Genomic DNA, 22,732 nt, shown 5'->3' on the forward strand with positions numbered 1-22,732 from the left:
AATAGAGTTTAAATGACATGATTAGTAAATGAAATATTTCCTAAACTCATTAAGCCTTTTTGTGACTATATTAAAAATAATTTATTTTGTTTCATATTGTTTTTTTATTCAAATATTTGACAAAATTTTCCCTACGTCAATAAAATAAAGTCAGTTTTTTACTGTTTCCAGGTTTTTCTTTATAATTATAACAATTAAATATAATATAAATCTTCATTATCTTTTATTTGAATTATCATACACATTAAAATGTAAAGTATAAGCTAGAATAGCACTTTTTTTAACGAATATTTTAATGACATTATATCAAAATAATTCCTCTTAAATATCACACAACATATGATTGGGAAGTATAGCCATTTCTTGGAGGTATAATATTTACAAAAATACCATTAATTCTGTTTTTATCAGAAGTTAAAAAAATTGAACAATTATAAAACAATGGTTGGCTGTCTAGATATTGAGTACACTAAGACTACGGCTCTGTTCTATTGAAATAACGTTGCAAAAAGAGGGGTTCTGAAAGTAATCTACCTAATTTTTTTTAAAGAACCAACAAGTTCTGTCAGTATCTTTTTTCTTGTAATCTAGCAGACAATCAAATCATAACACAATTTTCATGATAAAATATTCAGGTTTCTACTTCACATTTTAAAAAATATACTGATCAATAAAATGTTCAAAATTTTACTTTGTACTAATTGAAAAAATATGTTGTAATTCTTATTTTAAAGTTACATTTTTATCCCTGACAAAATCATAGACGACTTTTAAAGGCATCTTATCTAAACTTTTTGAAGAAAAACTTAAAAACGTTAATTAAGTATTAAAACTATTTTCTTCGATTTTTCTGAAGTTATTATCGCATTCTATGGTTTTTTTATTATCATTTACTTATATCGAAAGTGCCAAACATTGTACCCTAACTTATTCATTTAATAAAAAACCAAGCGTGTATTATAAGGGGTTTACATCAATTTATTAACCATTGTGTTATCCCTTAGATCCTTGACAAAAAAAAACAATGTCTGAATCAGAAAGTGAACCTAAATATAAGTTAGGAGAAGAAATAAGGTAACACAAGCTAAACATAAACGAGTATTAACTAGAAAAAAAAATAACAATTAACTTCAAAACAGTAGAAATATGAGAGAAATATATTATAGATATTAAAGGTGATATACAGTTATCCAGAAATGAGAAAATAGTTATTTCTCGCATCGTATTATAAACGGCTTTCCGCGGATATAGAATGTACAATTATAAGATTAAAACTAGTTTTTTTAGCCCGGAGGTGCCGAAGGCACCGGCTAAAAAAACTGGTTTTAATCTTATGATTGTATATTTTTATATTCGTAGAAAGTTGTATGTAATATGATGCTAGACATAGTTTTTTCGTATGGATGAGAACCGGTTCCTATCCACTGGATTCGAATGAATACGAGAAAAATATAAGATTATCATTATATTTCTTTTAGTATATTCTATATTTTGTCGTTAAAAAAAATATGGACATTCAAACGGACGTACAGACATTTATCAAAACAAGTAGCTGTGCAATTGAAAAGGGTGGTAACATTCATAAAAGCGAAGCTTATATATTTTAGACAAGCAAATGAAGAAGTAAACACCCTTAAAAAATATAAGGACAGCCTTGCAATAACTGCATTTTAAGACATAAGAGGTTTTAAATAACACGTACAAGCAACCTAACATAATTTTCTACAATCGATGTATAATTACTTGGATGTTGCACCAGATTTTCATGTATTCTAATAAAGTGACACTCACAGCTGGATAAAATAATAACCCCCATCCCCTCTCCTCCTACTAAATGAACGAACTAATCAACCAATAAATAAGGTCCAAATTAGCAACCTAAATTGACAAAAAAATCCCTGTCAATATTATACATATTTTATATCCATTTTTTCTACTTTATGTATTTTTAAGGAAAGAGTTTTATCTCGACGAGAATATTTTGTTTGTTAATCATGGCTCATATGGAGCTGTTCCGAAAAGAGTTTTTCAGGTAAAATAAGACAAGAACTTTTACGTTTATAAGTAGTTCATCAATACAAATCTAATAATGGTCGATAGATTGGTGTACATCCACAATGATGATACACAAAATTGGATTTAGTGGTTCAAACGCTCAACTTAATAAACAAACCTATCAAATTTAATAAACACACCAAAGTTGTTAAGCAAACGAAAAATAAAACGTTATTATAAACTTTAGGAACTATTGTAATTCAATTTCTCCTAATTCTCTGTATACCCTATCTATACCTATCTAATACAGTATATATAGAACTATACACGGCACTATTGTTGAAACAAGGATGACAACATCTATAAAAGCGAAGCACTGAAACGGTAGGACAAACGGACATTAACACTTGTATGGTATCTGAACTGAATAATCAGAATTTAAAAGTATTAGAGTCGAAGCAAAATTATAAGTAAATTTGTTGAAAAAACTGCTTGAAGCAGGATAATGTTTATGGACAAACTTACATTCTTGGACTTGATTATAGAGTTGCTTCGCTTATAATATTGTTCGTTGTTGTCCCAGGAATCAATAAACCAAAAATCAGATCAAACAGATAATTAGAACACTTGAAAATTTGTTGTTAAAAAAGTAGAAAAATCAACATTTTTAAAATGGACGTACGGACATTCTGGTAATGATTATAGAGTTGCTACGCTTTTTGAATCGTGCCCAACTACTACAGGAATCATCATGCAAAGTTTGAAATCGATAGGACAATTCTAACATGCCTAAATTAACGAATAAAAGCTATCTATCTCGGACGGACGGACGGACGGACGGACCGACCCTAATTATAGAAAAGCTTCGCTTTTAAAAAGACTATCTACAAAAAACACACACACACAACTCATAAGTAGGAATATATTTCGGAGAGTTACATCTAATCCTTATCAACCTTCTATAATTCTTACTTGTATAAAAGTTTGTTTGAAACTAATAATACTGATTACTGATAATAGAGTCTATTCAACAGATATTTAGTAAATAAACATAGAGCTGTACATAAGGACATACATACAGACAGAGTCAGTGAACCTGATATATAACTATGTATATAAAAGAAAAGACAAGAGCTGTTATGTCTTATGGATCAATCTAATACAGTCTATAAAACAGATATTTAGTTAATAAACATAAAGCTGTACAAAAGGACAGACATACAGACAGAGTGAGTGAACCTAATATTTCACTATATAATAGAAAAGACAAGAGCTGTTAAATATTATGGGTCAATCTAATACAGTCTATAAAACAGATATTTAGTAAATAAACATAAAGCTGTACATAAGGACAGACATACAGACAGAGTGAGTGAACCTAATAATTAGCATTATATAATAGAAAAGACAAGAGCTGTTATGTTGTATGGACCAATGTCCTGATAAATGGTTTCGTGGGGATTTAAAGGTAACAACTGCACAGGGACAGGGATAAATATTCTTGAAAACTTTATAATTACTCTTTTCTTACACTTATAAATAATTTTCTTTTTTGGAAGTGAAATCAAAGTCCCATTGAGCTTTCTCTCAAAATGCCTAGTTAACAACAGAACCCTACCCCATCAAACTTAAAATAAATTGAAAATAAGTGGGCAGGTTGTTACATTTTCGTTAATTAAGTTAGGTTAGGTTATACTGGGTAATGGGTAGCCCTGCAGGTATAAGGCCCTTCACAAACTTTCCCATACTTATTTTCAATTTATTTTAAAATAGTTGGGAGGGGTAGGGATAGTACTCGATAGGCGCTCATGAGGGAAAACAGTAAACTGTTTTCAAGAATATTTCCCCTGTCCCTGTCAACCTTTGTATATATTGTGTTGTCTGCTTATTAGAAACGACAGAGTTACCAGGGGCAAATAGAAAGGTGTCCAGATATTTGGTTTGCCTGGCAGCTCAAGGTAATCAATCATCCAAAATTTTTGTTGTTGTTCATGTTTGTGTTTAGAAATTCAGGTGCAGCACTCTGGCCCTTGCTGTTATCTTCTTACCCACTTACCCTGGATAATTGCTAATAGAAAAAAAATTGTATAATCATAGATATATAATTTTTAGTTTTAAAAAGGAGAAGATTTTTTTGTTACTTAAATATAAAGTAACTGAAACACAACAGGGTTGTCTCATATTAAAACGCCTAACGAAACAGCGTATAGTATCCAATAAAAAATTACGTCATACAATACAAATGACCAATGATAACCATTATACAATTTATCATTGGTCAATTACAATTTTTACCTGCCTTAAATTGGTCATTTGTATTGTTTGACGTCATTTTTTTTACACTTTTCATTGGATTGTCCTTTTCAGGTAGGCTTTTTTTGTTCTAGAGAATTAATTTTCTACGAGTAGAAGGTCTGTAAAAAACAATCTTTGTAAAAAATGAAATGAACATGAAAATTGTTTTTCTCTAAAAGGCCATGAAGTATGATTTTCTTTATTAAATGTCTACAATAACATTTTTTCAGGCCCTGTATGATGAAAATATTGAAGCGCTGGCTGAATTTGTGGGGGCTGATCCAAAAAATATTGGTAGGAATATTTTATTCAAAGTTTTACATTTGATTTATGACATAGAATTAGATATTTGGTCTAGATCTTTTGCTTTACTTTCAAGTAGTGGTTACTCCCAAAGAGGCCTCTAGGATCCCTTGAAGGAAGGGTTTGGATTTAAGTTTTTCAAAGGAAAAGTACAAACTTTTTTGGGGAGTAGGGGGCTAAGGTTTTTTTTAAAGGGAGGATAGTGCCATGGTGGTACCCTCCCCTGAAATAGTTATAAACCTCACTGGACTTATGAGAAGCTTTACTTTAAATGAAAACCATAATGAAGGAAGCAATTATCAAGATCATTTGTTACAAACACACAGACAGTCAGATAGACTTTAAAACAGAACTCCTGTTACTGTTAAACACTATAACATGTATTAAAAAGTGGGAGTTAAAGAATGATGGTAATGGTATTAGGCATAATACATCACCCTTACCCCCTCCTAAAAAGTGGTTGCTAGTCCCATGGCTTTTTTACCATCAAAAACAACGTTTATCTTAAAATTTGTAATCCAAAAAAAAAAGTATGGGCATCCCAATCCAGTAAAAACTATATCTCATTTTGTTTAGCATTTGTCTTGAATTCGACTACCGGGGTAAATACTGTCCTCAAAAATATTCTATTGGAACCAGAAGATATTCTACTCCTCAACTCCCACACCTATGGAGCCTGTGCTAAGGTAAATTTAGTTCTTAAAATCTTCTATTGGAACCTTCTGGGGGGTAAATACAGTTCTTCAAAATCTTCTATTTGAACCAAAAAATATTTCACTCCTTAACTCCCAAACCTCCTATTGGGACCTTCTGGGTGTAAATACAGTTTATAAAAATCTTCTATTGAAACCAGAAGATATTTTACTTCTGAACTCCCACACCTATGGGGCCTGTGCTAAGGTAAAATTTTCATTTTCTCATTTCTTTTGATTTTTGATTATTTTATTTCTTAAGTGGGATGTATTTTTATTTGCTGTGACTTTATCTTTGACTTTTTCGAGTTACTCTCTCGCTTAGTTTTAAATCTTCCCTGAACCCGTAATAAGCTTTAATGTAAAAGATAACCATTTTGGTCCATTAGTCAGCGAGTTTTAACTACAGATAGACAGACAAACATCCTGTTTCTTTTCTCATTTCTTTTGATTTTTGATTATTTTATTTCTTAAGTGGGATGTATTTTTATTTGCTGTGACTTTATCTTTGACTTTTTCGAGTTACTCTCTCGCTTAGTTTTAAATCTTCCCTGAACCCGTAATAAGCTTTAATGTAAAAGATAACCATTTTGGTCCATTAGTCAGCGAGTTTTAACTACAGATAGACAGACAAACATCCTGTTTCTTTAATATAAGGATAAGTGGCATTAGCGTAAATGGTAAAGTTCTTGCTTTCTGTTCAATAGAGGCGTAGCTCATTACCATGCACCGGAAGGACTTCCAGAAAGGTCATGCAATGAAAGAGCTTTTAAGTGATAGATAAAATTATACCTGGCTAGGTTGCATTTTCTAATGTCCATACCTTGGTGCGTGGGAGGCGAAAGCAGCCAAATCAGCCTCACCCTTGTAACGACATGTTTTTATTTTAGACTGTAGATTGTGCAGTAAAACGTGCCGGGGCTGATATTATGTCTCTAGATATCATCCTCCCAATCAGGTAAATTATTTACGAAAATGGATATAGAATATACGTGGATATTAAGACAGTGGAAAAATTGTTGTCAATTTTGGTTGCTAACATGAAATTTAATTATTGGTCATTTTTTTCATTAAGTAGGAGGGGAGGGAATGTGGTAAAGGCTGTAGATGGGGGGTATCGTTATTTTAGCCTGCTGTGAGTTTCACTTTATTAGAGAATATGAAAATCTGATGTAATATCCAAGTAATGATACATCCATTTAACAATTTTTAAGGAGCTTTAGGCAAAGGGGTGTAGATTTGAAAATTGGTAGGACTGCCTTTCTCTTTTGATTCATCCACTTACTGCTAACATCATAATCGCAAATTTCTGTGCACGCCACTGCAGAATATTAATAGTTATTTTATCGCATTGAATTATAGACAGCTTTCCGCGGATATTAATATAATTATTTACAAGATTAAGACCTATTTTGTTAACCTTGAGGGGCCGAAGGCCAGGTCTAAAAAAAACTGGTATTAATTTTACAATTTTTATTTCATAATTCATGGAAAATTGTCTATACTACTATGCTATACTTAATTTTCCAGTATGGCTGAGAACTGGTTCTAATCCAGTGGATATTAAAGCCATATTGGAATAATTTATTTTTCTATTTAGATCTGATGAGCAACTCGTAGATCAACTCGTAGAAGTATGTAAAAGGTAAAAAAAAATCAATAGTTAAAAAAATATGTTTTTATACTAGCGCCACTAGCATTTAGAGGCGCTGAATTTAAATTGGTAGGGTACAGGGACGTACCTCCACCCCCCCCCCCCTTCCCTTAAAAAAAATCTAGTACAATTTTTAAACAATCGAGAGTAAGGACTCAGAAATGAATGTTGTTTAATCAAAGGGGTGGTTATCTAAATAATTCTATGGAACGTTTGACACTTTGTAATTAGACTTGATTGTTATCCAGCCCCCCTAGGGGTTATCCATGTAAACTCTTAAAATTAAGAATCTTAAGGGATATGACAATGGACATTGTAAGTACACACACCAATTATGATTTACAAAATTACCACCTCTGCTAGTTCTCGTATAATTTACGGTCAATTCCCCAGCCCCCCCCCCCCCCTCCACCGGCTTCTCTAAAAAATGTATGGATGGCAGAGGAGCCTTTAAAATGTATCCATAAAATCGATTTTAATAAATGTATAATCCTTTTATAAAAAAAAATGAGAATATAATCCTTTCATATTAAATAACATTTATTAACAAATAATGATAATTTCTCTCGAAGCACCTATCGAAGCTGAACCCCCCCCCCTTTAATTAAAAAAAATAAGATAAGGGGGTCAGGTATTTCTTTGCATATGTCTCTAACCCAGCAGGGCCTATTCCCAAGATATCCTAACTTTGCGGGACTATTCAGTACCCAATTTAACCTATCTAATCTAACAAAAAAACCTATCTATTTCAAAATAAGGGGGGGGGGGTGGAGGGTTCTGTGTTCGACTAGGCACTTTGAGGGAAACAGCGCAATTAATTTATATGAATTTAATTAAGGCATGCTGGTATCCGGTTGGTTATCATTGATCACATCAGGAAATTTATTTTAATTCAATCTTTACATTTTTAAGACAAGGATATATCATTTTGTAAAAATGATACTTCTTATTAAATTTTCCCAAATTAAGGTTTTATACAGGATTTTACATATAAAAATGTAATATAAATCATATTTTTTTTATTATTTTTCTCTAACCCTTACAGACCTGGCCGCTATGACTAGAAAAAGTAATTTTCTCTAAAAATACACATGAACCACCAGAAAAAAATTTTACGTCTTTATCTGTAACAGAAGCCGAGATAGAGGGGGGGTCAATATGACCCACCCCCCCCCCCCCGGCCCCCCCCCCCCGATCTATTAAGGTGGGAATTGGGGCCCGATCTATAAGGGCTAAACTAGTCTTCATCCATTTTCATTAAAACAAGGATGACAACATCTATAAAAGCCAAGCTCTGAAACGGTAGGACAAACGAACATTAACACTTGTGGAGAGTCAGAACTGAAAAAAATCTATACAAAATTGTAAGTAAATTTGTTGAAAAACTGCTTACATTCAGGATAAGGATACACTTGTAATAAGCTGATTCGCTTATAATATTGTACATTGTTGTGCTAGGAATCAGTATTCCAAAAATCAGATCAATCGAATAATTAAAATGCACAAAAAATTGTTTTTAAAAGTTATTAATCAACATGTTTAAAATCACAAAGTTTTAAAAAGATAATACAATTCTAACATGCCTAAATTAACAAAAAAAGACCTAACCGTTAGAGACGTACGGACGGACCAATCCTAATTATAGAAAAGCTTAGCTTTTTTAAAATAAAGGATTGTCAATATCAAAAGCTTTTATTAAATCCAATTATTTATAATTAAAAGAATAATTTTGTTATATTTTATTTTTTTTCAAATAATTAGATAAAAAAATTACAAAGCAAGGAGCTTCTATATAACTTCTATTAATGATTAAATTCGAAACTGAGGTGGATTCTTAAAAAAACTTTTTGGCTCACTGCCTCACTAAAATTAGTGAGGCTCCCTAAAAAAATTTGAGAAAAATCCTCCAAAATCGAATTAAAAATCTACAAAAATTATACCAATTCTTAATTGTTAATTGTTAATAACCCCAGGGGCGCTCCAAGCTTTTTTTTGTGGGGGGGGGTGTAATCTTTTTTTCATAGAGGCATTTTCTTTATTGGGGGGGGGGGGTAACAATTAAAAATCCAAAAATTTGGGGGGGTAATCACCCTTTCCCCCCCCCCTTGGACGTCTATGAATAACCCTTTTATGATTTTATTTAATTTTCGTAGATTTTTTATTCCATTTTGGAGGTTTTTTTTCACAACGATTTTTAGTGAGCCAAAAATTTTTTTAAGATTCCACCTCTGGTCGATAATTTTGATATTTGTAAGCAAGATCGATAAATTATGAAATTTAAGTTTTATTTTTATTTTACTTTTAAAATTTGATTTATGTATATCTATTTTCTATTGAAATATGTTAAAATCTATACACTTATTAGCCGTATACAGTCGTGTTTGATATTTACTCCTTATTCTTTATATATTTTTGATTTAAAGAAAATAAAGAAATTAAAAACCAGTTCCCCGTCTGCTATTGTGTTCCCAGTTGAAAAAATCATCAGGAAAACAAAACTAACAAAAACAATTAACCAATGTTTTGGGTCCTTGGTAGTGTCTATAACTATGTGTTGCTTGGTTTTCATTGAAAATCTTTGTCTATCTGTCCGTCAGTATAAAAGATTTTCTTAACTGTCATTTAAGATAGACAACTGAATTTTTAGTAGCGAATGTCCGTCTGTATGTCTGTATGTATGTATATCTGAAACGTTTTGGGGGAAACGTGATTTTCTCAGCTCCTACAAAAGATAGAAGGCTAAAATTTTTGTCAACATTCCCATCAATAAGAAGCATAATTAAGTATAAAACATCATTAGCGGTCGGACTGCTTTTAAGCAGCTTTTTAGCCGCTTTTAATTTTAAAAACTAATTTTCTTGTCTCCTGTAAAGGAGAAGAGGCTGAAACTTCTTGTTAACATTTCCATCAATATGGAGCATAATTATGTATAAAACACCAATAGCGGTTGGACTGCTTTTAAGCAGATTTTTGGCCGCTTTTATTTTTCAAAACTGATTTGCTCGGCTCCTGTAAAAGAGAGAAGGCTGAAACTTCTTGTCAACCTTCCTATTAATATGGAGCATAATTAAGTATGAAACATCAATAGCGGTCGGACTGCTTTTAAACAGCTTAGAGCCGCTTTTATTTTTTAAAACTGTTTTTCTCGGCTCCTGTAAAAGATAGAAGGCTGAAACTTCTTGTCAACATTCCCAACAATATGAAGCATAATTAAGTATTCATCATCAATAGTGGCCAGACTGCTTCTAAACAGCTCTTTAACCGCTTTTACTTTTTGCAACAGGTTTTCCCGGTTCCTATCTTTAGTAGTCTGATTGCTTTTAGGCTGCTTTTCTTTTTAAAACTTTCAGAAACTTTAATTTTTCAAAGTTTCATGATTTTAAGTTTTTGCATATATTTATCTCTTTCTTTTCTTTGTTATTTTAACAGTTCATCAGCTCTATAAATTACTTTGTCTTTTTGTCTATTTTATTATAGATTTGGTGCTTCGCTACTTATGGATGTTGTCATCCTTGTTTCTTTGTAAAGATTACATATACCATTATACATTAGATAATCAACTTGGTCCGTTGGTCTGTCAGTCATGCAACTAAAATATAAACAATAAACATATAAAGAAAAGGTTTCGTGATTATCTAAAAAATATATGATTGCTGAACACCTTCTCTATAACTCACTTTGTCCGTTTGTTCATCCAAGATTTTAAAAATGCTGTTCATTTGCTACAAGATTCTTTAAAACTTTTTCTTTTCTCTTTGCCTTTCTGGAAAGAGGGGAAAATGTGCAGTTTATTGCACCAGTCCCCAATGTTTTATGATAAAGTTTTAATATTCGTTGTCTTAACAACTTTTTCGGGTATAGTCCCTTTCGTAACATCGCACTTTATGGGGCGATTCTTCGTGTTTTTCACAGTAGCTTTTCTCCTATTTCTAGCCCCTAGGGGAGGGGGCTCTAACCCTGCGGGGCCAACTACCTAACTCTGTGGGGCAATCACCTAACCCAATATAACCTAACCTAACCTAAAATTACCTATAAAAAGCCATTTAAAAATTACGACGAATCGCCACTTATGGGGCGATGTTATGAAAGAGACTATTCCCTTTTTTTTATTGGATTTTCATTGGATGGCTCACAAAGTGTCGAAACGTTTTAAGTAGATATTTCAATCTATATAAGGGATAATTTTGTTTATCATCATTGGGAATGTACACCAGTTTATTTGCCATTGTCTAATCCATTTAGATCCCTGGTTCTCTCATACGTCTTTTGACAAAATCATTCTATTTTATTTCCCCTATTCTATCCCTGTCTCCCTGGCAGCTACTAAATATGATGATAAGCCCTGTTGATGAAATAATTTACTCTCAATATAAGATAATTAATTAGATTCCAGAAGTTATGGAGACCTTAAATGAATCTTTTTCCGGGATAAATATTGGTTACACACAAATATTTTGGGGGAAAATAATAATATATACATTCTGTTATGGACTTAAAAACAAATATCTCGTACTACCATCTTATATTTAGTTATTATTGCTGTTATTACATCAACATGACAGGGTTGTTGTAACGTCATCATTTGTATAAATTGAATATAATGTCGACATAAATAAAAGACAAATTATAAATGTCTTATCAACAAATAATCTTAGGAATAAGACAATAAAATATAAATTGATACACATTACCAATGATACTAAACTTTGGAACCAATCAAAATACAATAAAAGTACCCAAAGTTTTAATCCAACATGGTTATAAACTTTGGGTACCAGTGTAATTTAGAGTCCAATATCAATATCAATAAATACTTCCAATTTCAATTTTTTAAAAATAACAAAAAGAGCCGAAAATGTATTTTGTTCGGGGAAAAAACCTATATATTCCCCTGCCCGTCCTTTTATGTTGTTAGCTTGCTTTGTTTACGTGAACCACCAGAGAGCTGCACAAATTAGGAGTACTCGTATTAGGTAAGTTATATTTCAGGGATAGGTTTATACAAGAATAATAACATTATTAAGTACCAAAATTCAGACATACAAACAAATAGACAGAAAAAAATGGGGTTTTAGGAGTATATGTTCATTGGTAATGTAATTTTCGACTTCTATTTCTTATAGCAGCTAAGAAATTAGACATACTTTAACAAAACATTAGTATGGACAAAAAAAAGAAGATGTCCCTCAACAGATTATGACGTCATACGATAGAATAGCCAATGAGAGGCCAGTATACACTGTTGACCATTGGTAAAATTTATGCTGGCCTCTCATTGGTTATTTTATCGTATGACGTCATAATCTGTTGAGAGACTTTAATCATCTTCCTAATAAAATTAGAAGTCTATCTTTAATAGCAGCCGCCAAAATCATATTCCCCTGAGATGGGTTCTTAAAAGATAATGCCGCGTTTTTTCGACATTTTTTACGCTATGAATAACAAGCGCGGCATTCGCGAAATCTTAAAGAGTATACAACGATTTATCTAATTATTTCGCTTTTGTTGGTACGGCCTTCATAGAAGAAAAACAAATTATCTTCAATCCATTTTTGCTGCATATTAATTAATGCATCTTTTTAGAGCTGTGTTAGACATCATAAAAATTGCTACAAAAATAATCTAAAATTCAGTATTCTTAAGTTATATACTCTGTTGAAATTCTATCGTCTTCGTTCAATCAATCAATGTCTAAAAAACGCCGAAAAAACGCGGCATTCATCTTTTAAAAACCCATCTCTGTTATAATATTATTTTTAAAAGAAAAGCAAATCTAAAGGCGAATCTTTTCACTTGCGATTTTAGAACTTCGAGATAAGAAACTGTATATCAAAGGGTTGGTTGTCTGTATCAGGATGCTTTTCTGTGTCCATGAATAATTTACATTAATATGTTCTAAAAACAGCAAGGAAAGGTCAATAGCAAATCATCTCCCTCCCTCTCCTAAAAAGAACAGATATTAAAGTATGATTATCTCTAGGGGACTTCGTGTCGTTTTGGGTTCTAGTAGACCTCTCCTCTCCACGCACCTTAAAAAATAATTATAATTGCGGTGTCAAGCGTCTGGAAGTCCTAACTGTGCATAGTTATGAAATGCGCCTGTTTATGGGCCAAGGCATTCACCCTTCTCTTACTAATGATGTCACATGTGACATGCCTTAAATAGCAGCATTGAGTACCATTTATAACGTCTTTAGCATGACACAGAGTAGTCCAGACTCCAAATATACTTGGATTAATTATATATTTATCTTCCATTTACCTATGATTCTTATTTATGATTGTAATATTAAGTTAGATTATACTCATACCATTTACATATGTAATCATCCATATACTAATCTAATAATACCCACGGATCTAGAGGGATAAGACAATGGACGATAAATTGATGTACATTCCTATGATGATGTACAAAATAAAACCTTTTGTAAATTACAATTAGTGGGTCAAACGTTTGGACACTCAACTTTATGAGCATACCAATCAAAATGCAATAAAAGTCCTAAAAGCCTTCAAATAAGGAAACGTTATCATTAAACTTTGGGACCATTAAAATAAACAGCTCAATGTCCCCTTCCTCCCTGAGTAATACCAATTAATTATTCTATTTATTTCTCTGTTTTATAATCTTACTTTACATTTCTTATGATATATATATTTTTTGTGTGTGAAAATTAATAAGAACAGAGCAAGATCTTTAAATGTGTAGCCGTTGCCGTAGCCGTAGCCATGGCCGTAGTCGTGGCAGTAATCATGGCCATAGTCGTGGATGTATTCGTAGCCGTACCCGTGGGCGTCAAAACTGCCAGTGCTGCCAATAAAACATGGATTTTTAAATGTTTGAAGTTTTTACGTAATATTATTATTTTTTTCTTCATATTTTTACTGAAAAGTCAAAAAGTAGTCGTGATTTAAAGATCGCATATAGCCGTGGCCACGCGTAGTTAATCCACTAAATCAGAAAGAAGAACAAAGGAACAATAACCCTCATAGAGTGTCTGAAATTATTAAGCAGAACATTAATTTGTAAATCTAAACAAAATTGTACATAAATAAAATTGTTGCAAAATTGCGGAAATACGGAATAATTAAAACATGTCTAAATTAATGAAAAGAGTTAACCTTTACGACCTTAATTATAAAAAAAGCTTAGCTTTTTTATAATTACCATGTTGTATATTTTAGTTGATGGTGCTCACGCCCCTGGACAGTTGGACCTCAATTTAGGTAAACACAAATACCAGGGCTTGGCAGCTGCAATCAAGCCTTAAACCTTAAATCTTTTTGAGCCTTTGATTTTTTTGAAAAGAGTGAATGTCATATTTTGGTCAGGTTTAGTCTTCCAGCTGATTTTTGAAATTGCTGATTTCCCTGGGCTTACAGGCGACTAACGCTCAGCTGCTGAGCCTTGATTTAATATGTGTTAACTTTACGCGTTTGAAACAGAAAGAAAATTGTATATCGCATTTCCTTACAGACAATTTTTCACGAATATTAAGATAAAAAATGATTAATGCTTGTTTTGTGAGCAGAAAATTCGGCCAACAAAAACTGAATTTTATTTTGTAATTCTTCATTTATTTAACAATCCGCGGATAAATCTCTATATTACAATACGATTTATAATTTTTCATTACGACTCACAAACAGTTCTAATTCAGAGGAAAACTAACTATAATAGATAAATAACTAATATTTAATTTTCAAAATATTTTTAGAAAAGCTTGGAGCAGATTTTTACACTGGAAATCTTCACAAATGGTGCTTTGCTCCAAGGTTGGTATAAAACAAGGATTGACATATGGACAAGGTGAGTTGTAGAGCAGAAGTTCATTATTCATAAAAGAACATGATAATAAATAGAAAATCACAAAACTACAATAGACTAGATAGAGATATATTTATCTTATGTGTATTATAAAAAGAGACCAATAGACAAATTGATTCTTGCAAGTAAGAAGCTTTGCAACAAATTTCAACCGTCAAGCTGAGAGATACATTTCATGAAAACTTAGATACAAAAGTTTGGACACTTGAGTGCAGTCTAATAATAATTCACCCTTAAGTTTTTAAGCTACCAAATGGCATAGTTAATTTTAAATAAAATATTGTCTACTTTGTCTTTTTTACCTAATATATTTGGTTGCCTGCATAGCTCATTTATAGAATGTTGGTTACTTGATCCGTATACTGTGGGTTTGATGATGTAAAAGTTGTCGCAAATATAGGTATGAAATAAGAAGAGAATATTACTGTGCCCTTTTTTGTAGTAAAGCATCTATATAATTCACTTTGTTTGTCTCTTCGTCACTCAGTCCGTATCGGGGAAGTGCTATTTTCTCAGCTGCTATTCAAGGTAGATGGCATAATTGTTTGTGAAGATACCATATACTTATGAGCTTCCAGTATGTAATTTACTTTGATTGTCAGTCTGTCAGTCAAATAGTGAAAATTTAAAGATACTTGAGAAAGGTTTGATTTTTTCTCTAATTTCTATAATATCTTTTAAATCTTTATTTTATTTGTAGAGGTTCCGCTTTCTTATGGGTGAATAAGAAACACAGAGATAGTATCCAGCCCTTGGTCACTAGCCACAACTATCAACAAGATTTTACACTTCAATTCTTTTTCCAGGTATTATAATTCAGTGATGAATACTTTTTCTTGATAAATATACGCTGAATTTTTTGCTTTCCATTTATCTTTCTTTTTTAACTACTAGCGGCTACGCCCCTAGAAGTCTACAGGGCACATAAGTTGGGAGGAGGAAAGTCGAGATTCATTTTCAATTTGAGTTTTAAACAAAAAAAGTTACTCTCCCCCAAAATATTTGTGAACCTTTACAGGACTAAAAGATGCTTCACTGTGAAGGACAACAATATCGGTTCAGCGATTAGCGAGATTCTTCGCTACAGACAAAAAAAACTTACTACTTTATATTAAAGTATTTGTTTTCTCTTTCTTTCTTAATGGTTGACTGAATTTGCTTATAATTTCAAAGAGCTTGGCTACTATTGTACGCAATCGTCAATGTATTTATGATATAGTTAAGATATTTATTTTTTCTTATTAGGGAACCATGGACCATTCTTCATATTTGTGTACAAAAGAATCCCTACAATTTATGAGGTAATATTTATTTCAAAATAATTTGCATTAATTAACATGTTTTTCCTATTTTTATTTGATTTTTTAATTATGCTTTTTCATATTTAAAATAAGACATATGTATTTTAAAAAATCAATATTTCTTCAGTTCAATATTACTTCCAGTCAAAAAACCATTAATTTTATTTAAAAGGCATAGATTGTTGAAATTATTAGAAATGAGTAATCGGTTTAAAGAGAAGAACATTTTTTTCGGAGAGGAGGCAATTTTTTCAGGGGTTATATCTATTGGGAAGGTAAAGATACCCTCCCCAAAATAGTTATAAACCTTACCTGGACTTATAAGAAGCTATACTGCGAAAGATAACCATATCAGTTCAGCGGCTAGAAAGACCTACAGGCCCACAGACATCCAGCTACTTTTACATCCTGATAATTTATTCAGGGATTGTGGCGGGATGAAGGGAATCAAGGATCATACAGAATCTTTATTGGATTGGGCACAACAGGTAACTTTACATTGGCCTTGTCCCACCATCCTATTTAATTGTTCTTGTTTGGAACTTTTTTTGAAAATAAGATTACGAAGAGGAATTATTCTTAAAATCTGAGAATCTTCTAGAGAAACCGTATCACCAAACTTTAAAAAATTTAAACTATAAATTTTTAAAGAGTGCTAAAAATTTAAAGGAGAATTATCAAAATAAAATTTAATACTTTAAAAAAAATATAATAATGCAATTTTTGCTTTCATTCTCTGATTCTTTTTATTGAATATGTTTTTTTACACAACATGGGGGTTGGGTAAGGAAACATATTCTTAATAAAAAGCAAATATTGAATATAAAATGCCATAAGGTCATGAGGTTGACACAAACTGTAAAAATGTATGTCAAAAAGTATTTTCATGCTTCTAGATTTATCATTGCCTTTAAAGAGAATTATTTAAAAAGTAGACAATTTTAGACATAAACAGAGCATTTGACAGAAGAATATATTGTTGAGCAAAAGCAAACCGAGGTGAAAAAAAAACTTTTTCAGATGCTTTGTCATGCGCTTGGAACTTCTATCCTTCCTATTCCTCCTTCTTTACAGGTCACATAATTATCGTTTCAATAGGACATTTATCTGCGAATAAGCCTCAAATTTAAACCCATTTAGCGGCTAACCTTCCTCAAAGCTTGACACTTTTTTTTATAAATAGTGTGTTTTATCCTATGATTTCACTAATACATTCATAGTATAGATGTATAACCAGACAACTACCTGGATCCCCCTGTTAAGAACCTATTTCGTCTGCTAGCAAATTTCTATCTGCCACCTGGCTGTTTTAAGATTCTCGACACTATTGGTTGATTGAGACCTAATTGAATGTCGGCACAAGGTCCTTGGTATGGGGAAATATCCATTATTTAACCCCTTCTCCCTCTATTGTATTATTCTATGATTTCACTCTGATCTACTTTCAGGCTCCGTATATGAGGGTACTTCGTCTGCCAGAACTAAAAGGTTAATCGATATATAATTACTTGGATGTTGCACCAGATTTTCATCTACTCTAATAAAGTAATACTTCCAGCTGCCTATGATAACAATAATTCCCTCCCCCCCCCCCCTTTACCCTATCCCCTTCCTTCCTACTAGATAAACGTAATGATCAATAAATAAGGTCAATAATAGCAAACTAAAATTACAAGAAAATTTCCCCTGTTAATATATATCCACATTAAGATATATAAGTTTTCCGGAATTTTAAAGTTAGGGGGAGATTTGAAATCTGCATAAAATTTTAAGGATTTTTTATAAAATTCGTTTTTTCTATAATTCTTTATCTAAAAGCGGAAATGCATTTTAAGTTAATTAATTTTAACATCTGTGATTGGTGGATTTAAAAAATCTGCGCTCTGATTGGATGTCGTACATCATTCAACCAATTAGAGCGTAGGTAGTTTAAAATCCACCTATCCTATTGGTCAAAATCAATTAACTTAAAATGCATTTCCGCTCTTAAATAAAGAATTATAGAAAAAACGAATTTTATAGAAAATCCATAAAATTTGACGCAGATTTCAAATCTCCCCCTAACTTTAAAATTCCGGAAAACTTATATATCTTAATCCACATATTATATATCCGTTAAAAGGTTATAATTGTACAACGGCCTCTGAAGAAACTGCTCATTCTGTTATGGATGTTATCAAAAGTAATCATAAGAAATCCACAATTTATTCCTAAATGATTTTAACTTATTGTGATTATCTTACTTTCAACGTTTACTCAACTTTAATGGAGGTTGAAAATCGAAATAATATTTTCATCACTTATTGATTTTTTTGGATAAAATTGTGGATTTCTAATTTTCTTTTTTTCTAGTATTAATTTGAAATTTTGTGTCTAGGTTATTCTGTAAAACAAGAGGATGCTGATAATCTAACTGATTACTTAATAAGTAATTGAGTGTGTGTGTGTGTTTAATGACAAATTATTTTTTGGTTTAATTGTAAAATGCAGAAATAGTTTTAAAAATCGTTTAGAGTTTGCAAAATAAAAGTAATAGGATGTCTGTATGTCGAATAAATTTGTGTAGCTAAGGATCTCGCTAACTGCTTAACCTATATGGTTCTCATTTACAGTTAAGCTTCCTATATAGTTCTATGGAGAGTTTATAACTATTTACGGAGATAATTTCTCCACACTCCCAAAAAATGAACACAGTAAAAGTGTCTGACTGATTATGACGTAACAATTACGTACGTCATAATCAGTCAGACACTTTTACTGTGTTCCCAAAAAATTAGCCCCTAGAAAAAAAAATAAACTCCATAAAATATTTTTTTTACTTATCCCTTTTCTTTCCTTATCATTGGCCAACTTTATCTTCCCTTACCTGAAGTGCCCCTAGAGGCGTCTAGGGCAGAGTCATTAGAGTTTAATCCTATTGTATAAAATGGTAAGGTTTTTTTGCTTGAAGCTTAAGATTTTTAATAACTTATTTTAGGGATACAATAACAAAGATCCATGAATGGTTTTTGGCTACTTTGTTTTTAGATTTGACTCTTGTGATGGTTTAAGTTTTTTCTGCCCCCTCCATACCCCTACGAATACAAGACTTCCGTATACTAGGGGCGCATCCGCTAGTTGTTCAATATAGTATATAGGGTTAAAGTGGTGTGATTATATGTGTGTTTTTTAAAACTATTTTTTGAACACATTTTTGTTGTTGTAAGTTTTTTAAAAGGTGTCAAATAGCTACTAAAATCCTTTACATTTTATGTGAGAAAGAAACTATTTTCCATTATGGCTTCGAAACCTATTATGAAACGGTGGATTAGAGCCAGTTCTAAGCCATACTAAAAATTCATGAATAGCATCGTATTTGAAACAATTTTCAACAAATATCAAAATAAAAATCATAAAATTAAAACCAGTTTTCCAAGTTCGGGACTCTAGTGACTAGTCTCATACTGTTTTAAATCTTATATTTTTTTACTTTAACATACGCGGAAAGCTGTCTATAATACGATGCGATAAATAGCTTTCAAATGCTTACACGCTCTACTAACCAAAATGCACTACACTAAATGTACAATTTTAGGACAGCATAAGTGTATTGCGCAAATTTCGTGTATATCCGGTCATCTTTGGTTAAGGTAACATGTTTGATAGGGTAGTTGGGGGTTGTCAGGTGCGTTTTTTTGCTTCCATTTTCCTACTTATGCATCCCCAAAACAAAGTGCTTTCACTAAAAGTGCCTAGAGAGCCAAAATACCCTCTCCCTCATTTTCTAAACTATCAAACAAATAAAAAATAAGAGGCACTTTCCTTGTGTATAACCCCTAAGGGAACTAAACCTAATCCTGCAGGGCCTATATGCCTGATACTAAACATAGCCTAACTTTACCTAGGGTAAAAAGATAACACATGGACCCCCCCCCCCCCATTTTTTTAATAATTTTAAAATAAGGGAAGGGGGTTATTTGCTCGCTAGGCACTTTGATGGAAACCGCCAGACACCCGACTACCCTACTCTAGTTTAAATCTATTATATTTATACATATCCTATTATAGGGGAGCATAACTGTATTGCAGCTATTACTTGTTTTTCTGGGCATCTTTGGCTGAGGTATTACAAAGAAAAGAAACTGAATAAACCACCCTTTGATCGCATTACCTTTGTCTAAAATGCATTGTTTATGCATGGATTTATTGTCTATAATAGCCTAGGAAGGAAGGGGACATTGGGCCTAGGAAGGAAGGGGACATTGGGCTGTTTATTACACTAGTCTCCAAAGTTTTATATAACGTTTTCTTTAGCTTTGGTGACTTTTATTGAATTTTTATTGGTTGGTTCCTTAAGTTCAGTGTCCAAACGTTTCAACCACTAATTGCAACTTACTGTAGGGGTAAATTTGTGCATTATCATTGGGGATATATATCAATTTGTCGGCCCTTTCAATCACTGATGATAATTCTTTGTGCTAAGCCCTGCGTCATCTAACCTTCAGCAAAAACTAAACCCCTTTCTTTATTTTAAATAGGGAGGTAGTGAGCTAGATTTTGCACTAAAGAGAAACCGCTTATAATATATCATAATACGATAAAAATGAATGGATAGTTTTGGACGTAATCATTCTTTTGTTTTAGAATTTCTGGAACAGTTTACAATACAAAGGAAAACTATCTGGCGCTGAAAGATATTCTTCTCAAGATGAAGGCAGAATAATTAGTAAATAATGGACCAAATCATATAACATTTTCTAGGCTTGTCCTATTATCTATATATCCTATTATATAAAGTAGTAAGGTTTTTCTGTCTGTAAACTAAGATTTTGATATCAACTAATTGAGTTATTCAATTTAGGGCAGCTTCAAATAGGTGTCGGGTTTGATTTTAGGCTGTTTTACTTTTAATTAGATTTAAGTTTTGTGTTTCTTTTTGCTATTTTTGCCCATTCAATATTCCTTCGAATATAGAGCCCGTAGTTCAATTATATATATAGTCTTTTGGAAGTTTTTTTGTCCTTTTTTCTGCTCTTCCCTACCCTTCAAATACATAACCCATAGATGCTAGGGGCACAGTCGCTAGTAAAATAGATAGAAATGAATATACAACTTCTTGGCTAGTCTACGAAATCTTATAGGATTTGACCCATTATAATTCCAAACATGTTAAGGTTAATGGAAGATGTTTTTATTTTTCACTGAATAAATTATTATTTTCCCATGGCCTTGTATAGAATTTTGCAAACATTTTGATTTATCTTCTATTTAACGTTCTCTTTATTTCTGATAATTCATGTAATGTGTAATTAAATTTTTTTATGATTCGAATTTTCTTCTATTTATCGTGATACAAAATAAATATAGCATATTAAAACGAAAATAAAAGTTAAGAAATATTTTCTTTTTTGTTTATCAGTCCACGGGGGCTGGCTAAAAATAAATTAAATATTATATTTTTTATATTTTTGCAATTGAACTTTCGCGAAATACCATCTAGAAAATCATGTTTACACAATGAACCCCACTCCGCCACTTTTTTTTAAATCTAAGTTTTAAAAAATAGGATTCAACTCCCCACTCCTCAAGTGCTCCTAGTTTCACTTTATTAAAACACTAGCAGCTGCACAAATAGCATCTAGGGGCTCTATATTCGAAGGGATATAAAAGGGCAGAAACAACAAAATTGCTTAAAACCATCCCCGGACCTAATGAAAGCTTCTCTGTAAAGGAGGATAATATCGTTTCAGTGGTTAACGAGATCCTTCGCTACAGACAAAAATAGCTTACTACTTTATATAATAGGATGAAAATCTAGCGTAAGATCAATCCAAGTAATAATTTATCCATTGAACCAAAATCTTATTCCCTCTGAATATACATATACTCTCATGTATAATCAAAATCTTTTAACATATTCATGTATTTCTGTTTTGCTAATTGCAATATTTTAAAAAAAAAAAACAAGTTTGATTCTTTTGAACATTAATTCTTTTAAACCCCCATCCCTTTTACCAAAACCAGCGGTTAAATTGCTCAGTTTCAAACAAACTTTTGTACAGCAAAGAACTATAGAAGGGAAAACCATATTCATTGTAATACATTTAACTTTTTCTTTGCATATTTGGACAATTTTCTACCATTTTTTTGTTTCTTTACTTTTAAATAATTTTTGTAAATTATGTATCTGATTCTATTTTAAATATATGAAATATTGTTATTTTTTTGTAGGTTGACAAGGATTAGATGTGACTAATAGAAATATATTCCTACTATTGAGCTGTGTGTTTTTCATTGGATAGTCTCTTTTCAACATCAGTGTCGTGTATTACATTAAGATATATAAGTTGGAAAGAATTTTAATGTTAAAGGGAGATTTGAAATCTGCATCAAATTTTAAGGATTTTTTATGATATTCGTTTTTTGTATAATTCTTTATCTAAAAGCGGAAATACAATTTAAGCTCATAAATTTTGACCAATAGGATAGGTGGATTGGAAACTACCTGCGCTCTAATTGGTTGAATGATGTGCGACACTTAAGCTTCTCCAATCAGAGCGCAGATAATTTTCAATCCACCAATCACGGATGTGAAAATTAATTAACTTAAATTGTATTTCCGCCTTTAGATAAAGAATTATACAAAAAACGAATTTTATAAAAAAATTCTTAAAATTTGATG

The 22,732-nt window shown here is 31.8% G+C and overlaps 1 protein-coding gene across 5 annotated transcripts; it reads left to right on the top strand.

The window, feature by feature from the left end:
- Nucleotides 1-1,002: 1,002 nt before the first annotated feature.
- On the top strand, nucleotides 1,003-21,449 carry LOC145328133 (uncharacterized). 5 transcript variants are annotated; one of them, XM_080171710.1, is made up of 21 exons: nucleotides 1,003-1,074; nucleotides 1,954-2,032; nucleotides 3,398-3,463; nucleotides 4,521-4,584; nucleotides 5,170-5,279; nucleotides 6,176-6,243; nucleotides 6,886-6,930; nucleotides 7,778-7,813; nucleotides 9,383-9,424; nucleotides 11,878-11,912; nucleotides 14,128-14,169; nucleotides 14,661-14,718; nucleotides 15,471-15,576; nucleotides 16,016-16,071; nucleotides 16,496-16,559; nucleotides 17,092-17,145; nucleotides 17,520-17,559; nucleotides 18,194-18,253; nucleotides 18,449-18,499; nucleotides 20,119-20,173; nucleotides 20,695-21,449. In XM_080171710.1, exons 1-21 carry the CDS (start codon nucleotides 1,025-1,027, stop codon nucleotides 20,771-20,773), a joined length of 1,260 nt encoding a protein of 419 aa, XP_080027836.1. In that variant the 5' UTR covers nucleotides 1,003-1,024; the 3' UTR covers nucleotides 20,774-21,449. The 5 variants fall into 5 exon arrangements, with proteins under 5 accessions (XP_080027836.1, XP_080027835.1, XP_080027839.1 ...); XM_080171709.1 differs by lacking the exon at nucleotides 3,398-3,463 and adding an exon at nucleotides 3,888-3,953; XM_080171713.1 differs by lacking the exons at nucleotides 3,398-3,463; nucleotides 18,449-18,499; nucleotides 20,119-20,173 and adding exons at nucleotides 3,888-3,953; nucleotides 19,646-19,700.
- Nucleotides 21,450-22,732: the final 1,283 nt, after the last annotated feature.

The sequence above is a fragment of the Acartia tonsa genome, chromosome 9, assembly GCF_053477335.1.
Source record: "Acartia tonsa isolate MP-2025a chromosome 9, ASM5347733v1, whole genome shotgun sequence".
Classification (NCBI taxonomy): Eukaryota; Metazoa; Arthropoda; class Copepoda; order Calanoida; family Acartiidae; genus Acartia; species Acartia tonsa.

Excerpts from the sequence above, each read along its gene's own strand:
- LOC145328133 (XM_080171710.1), top strand. The coding sequence starts at position 1,025 with ATGTCTGAATCAGAAAGTGAACCTAAATATAAGTTAGGAGAAGAAATA. Across the intron at positions 3,464-4,520 it reads GGTTTCGTGGGGATTTAAAG|GCCCTGTATGATGAAAATAT; the intron begins GTAACAACTGCA and ends ACATTTTTTCAG. Across the intron at positions 15,577-16,015 it reads CACTTCAATTCTTTTTCCAG|GGAACCATGGACCATTCTTC; the intron begins GTATTATAATTC and ends TTTTCTTATTAG.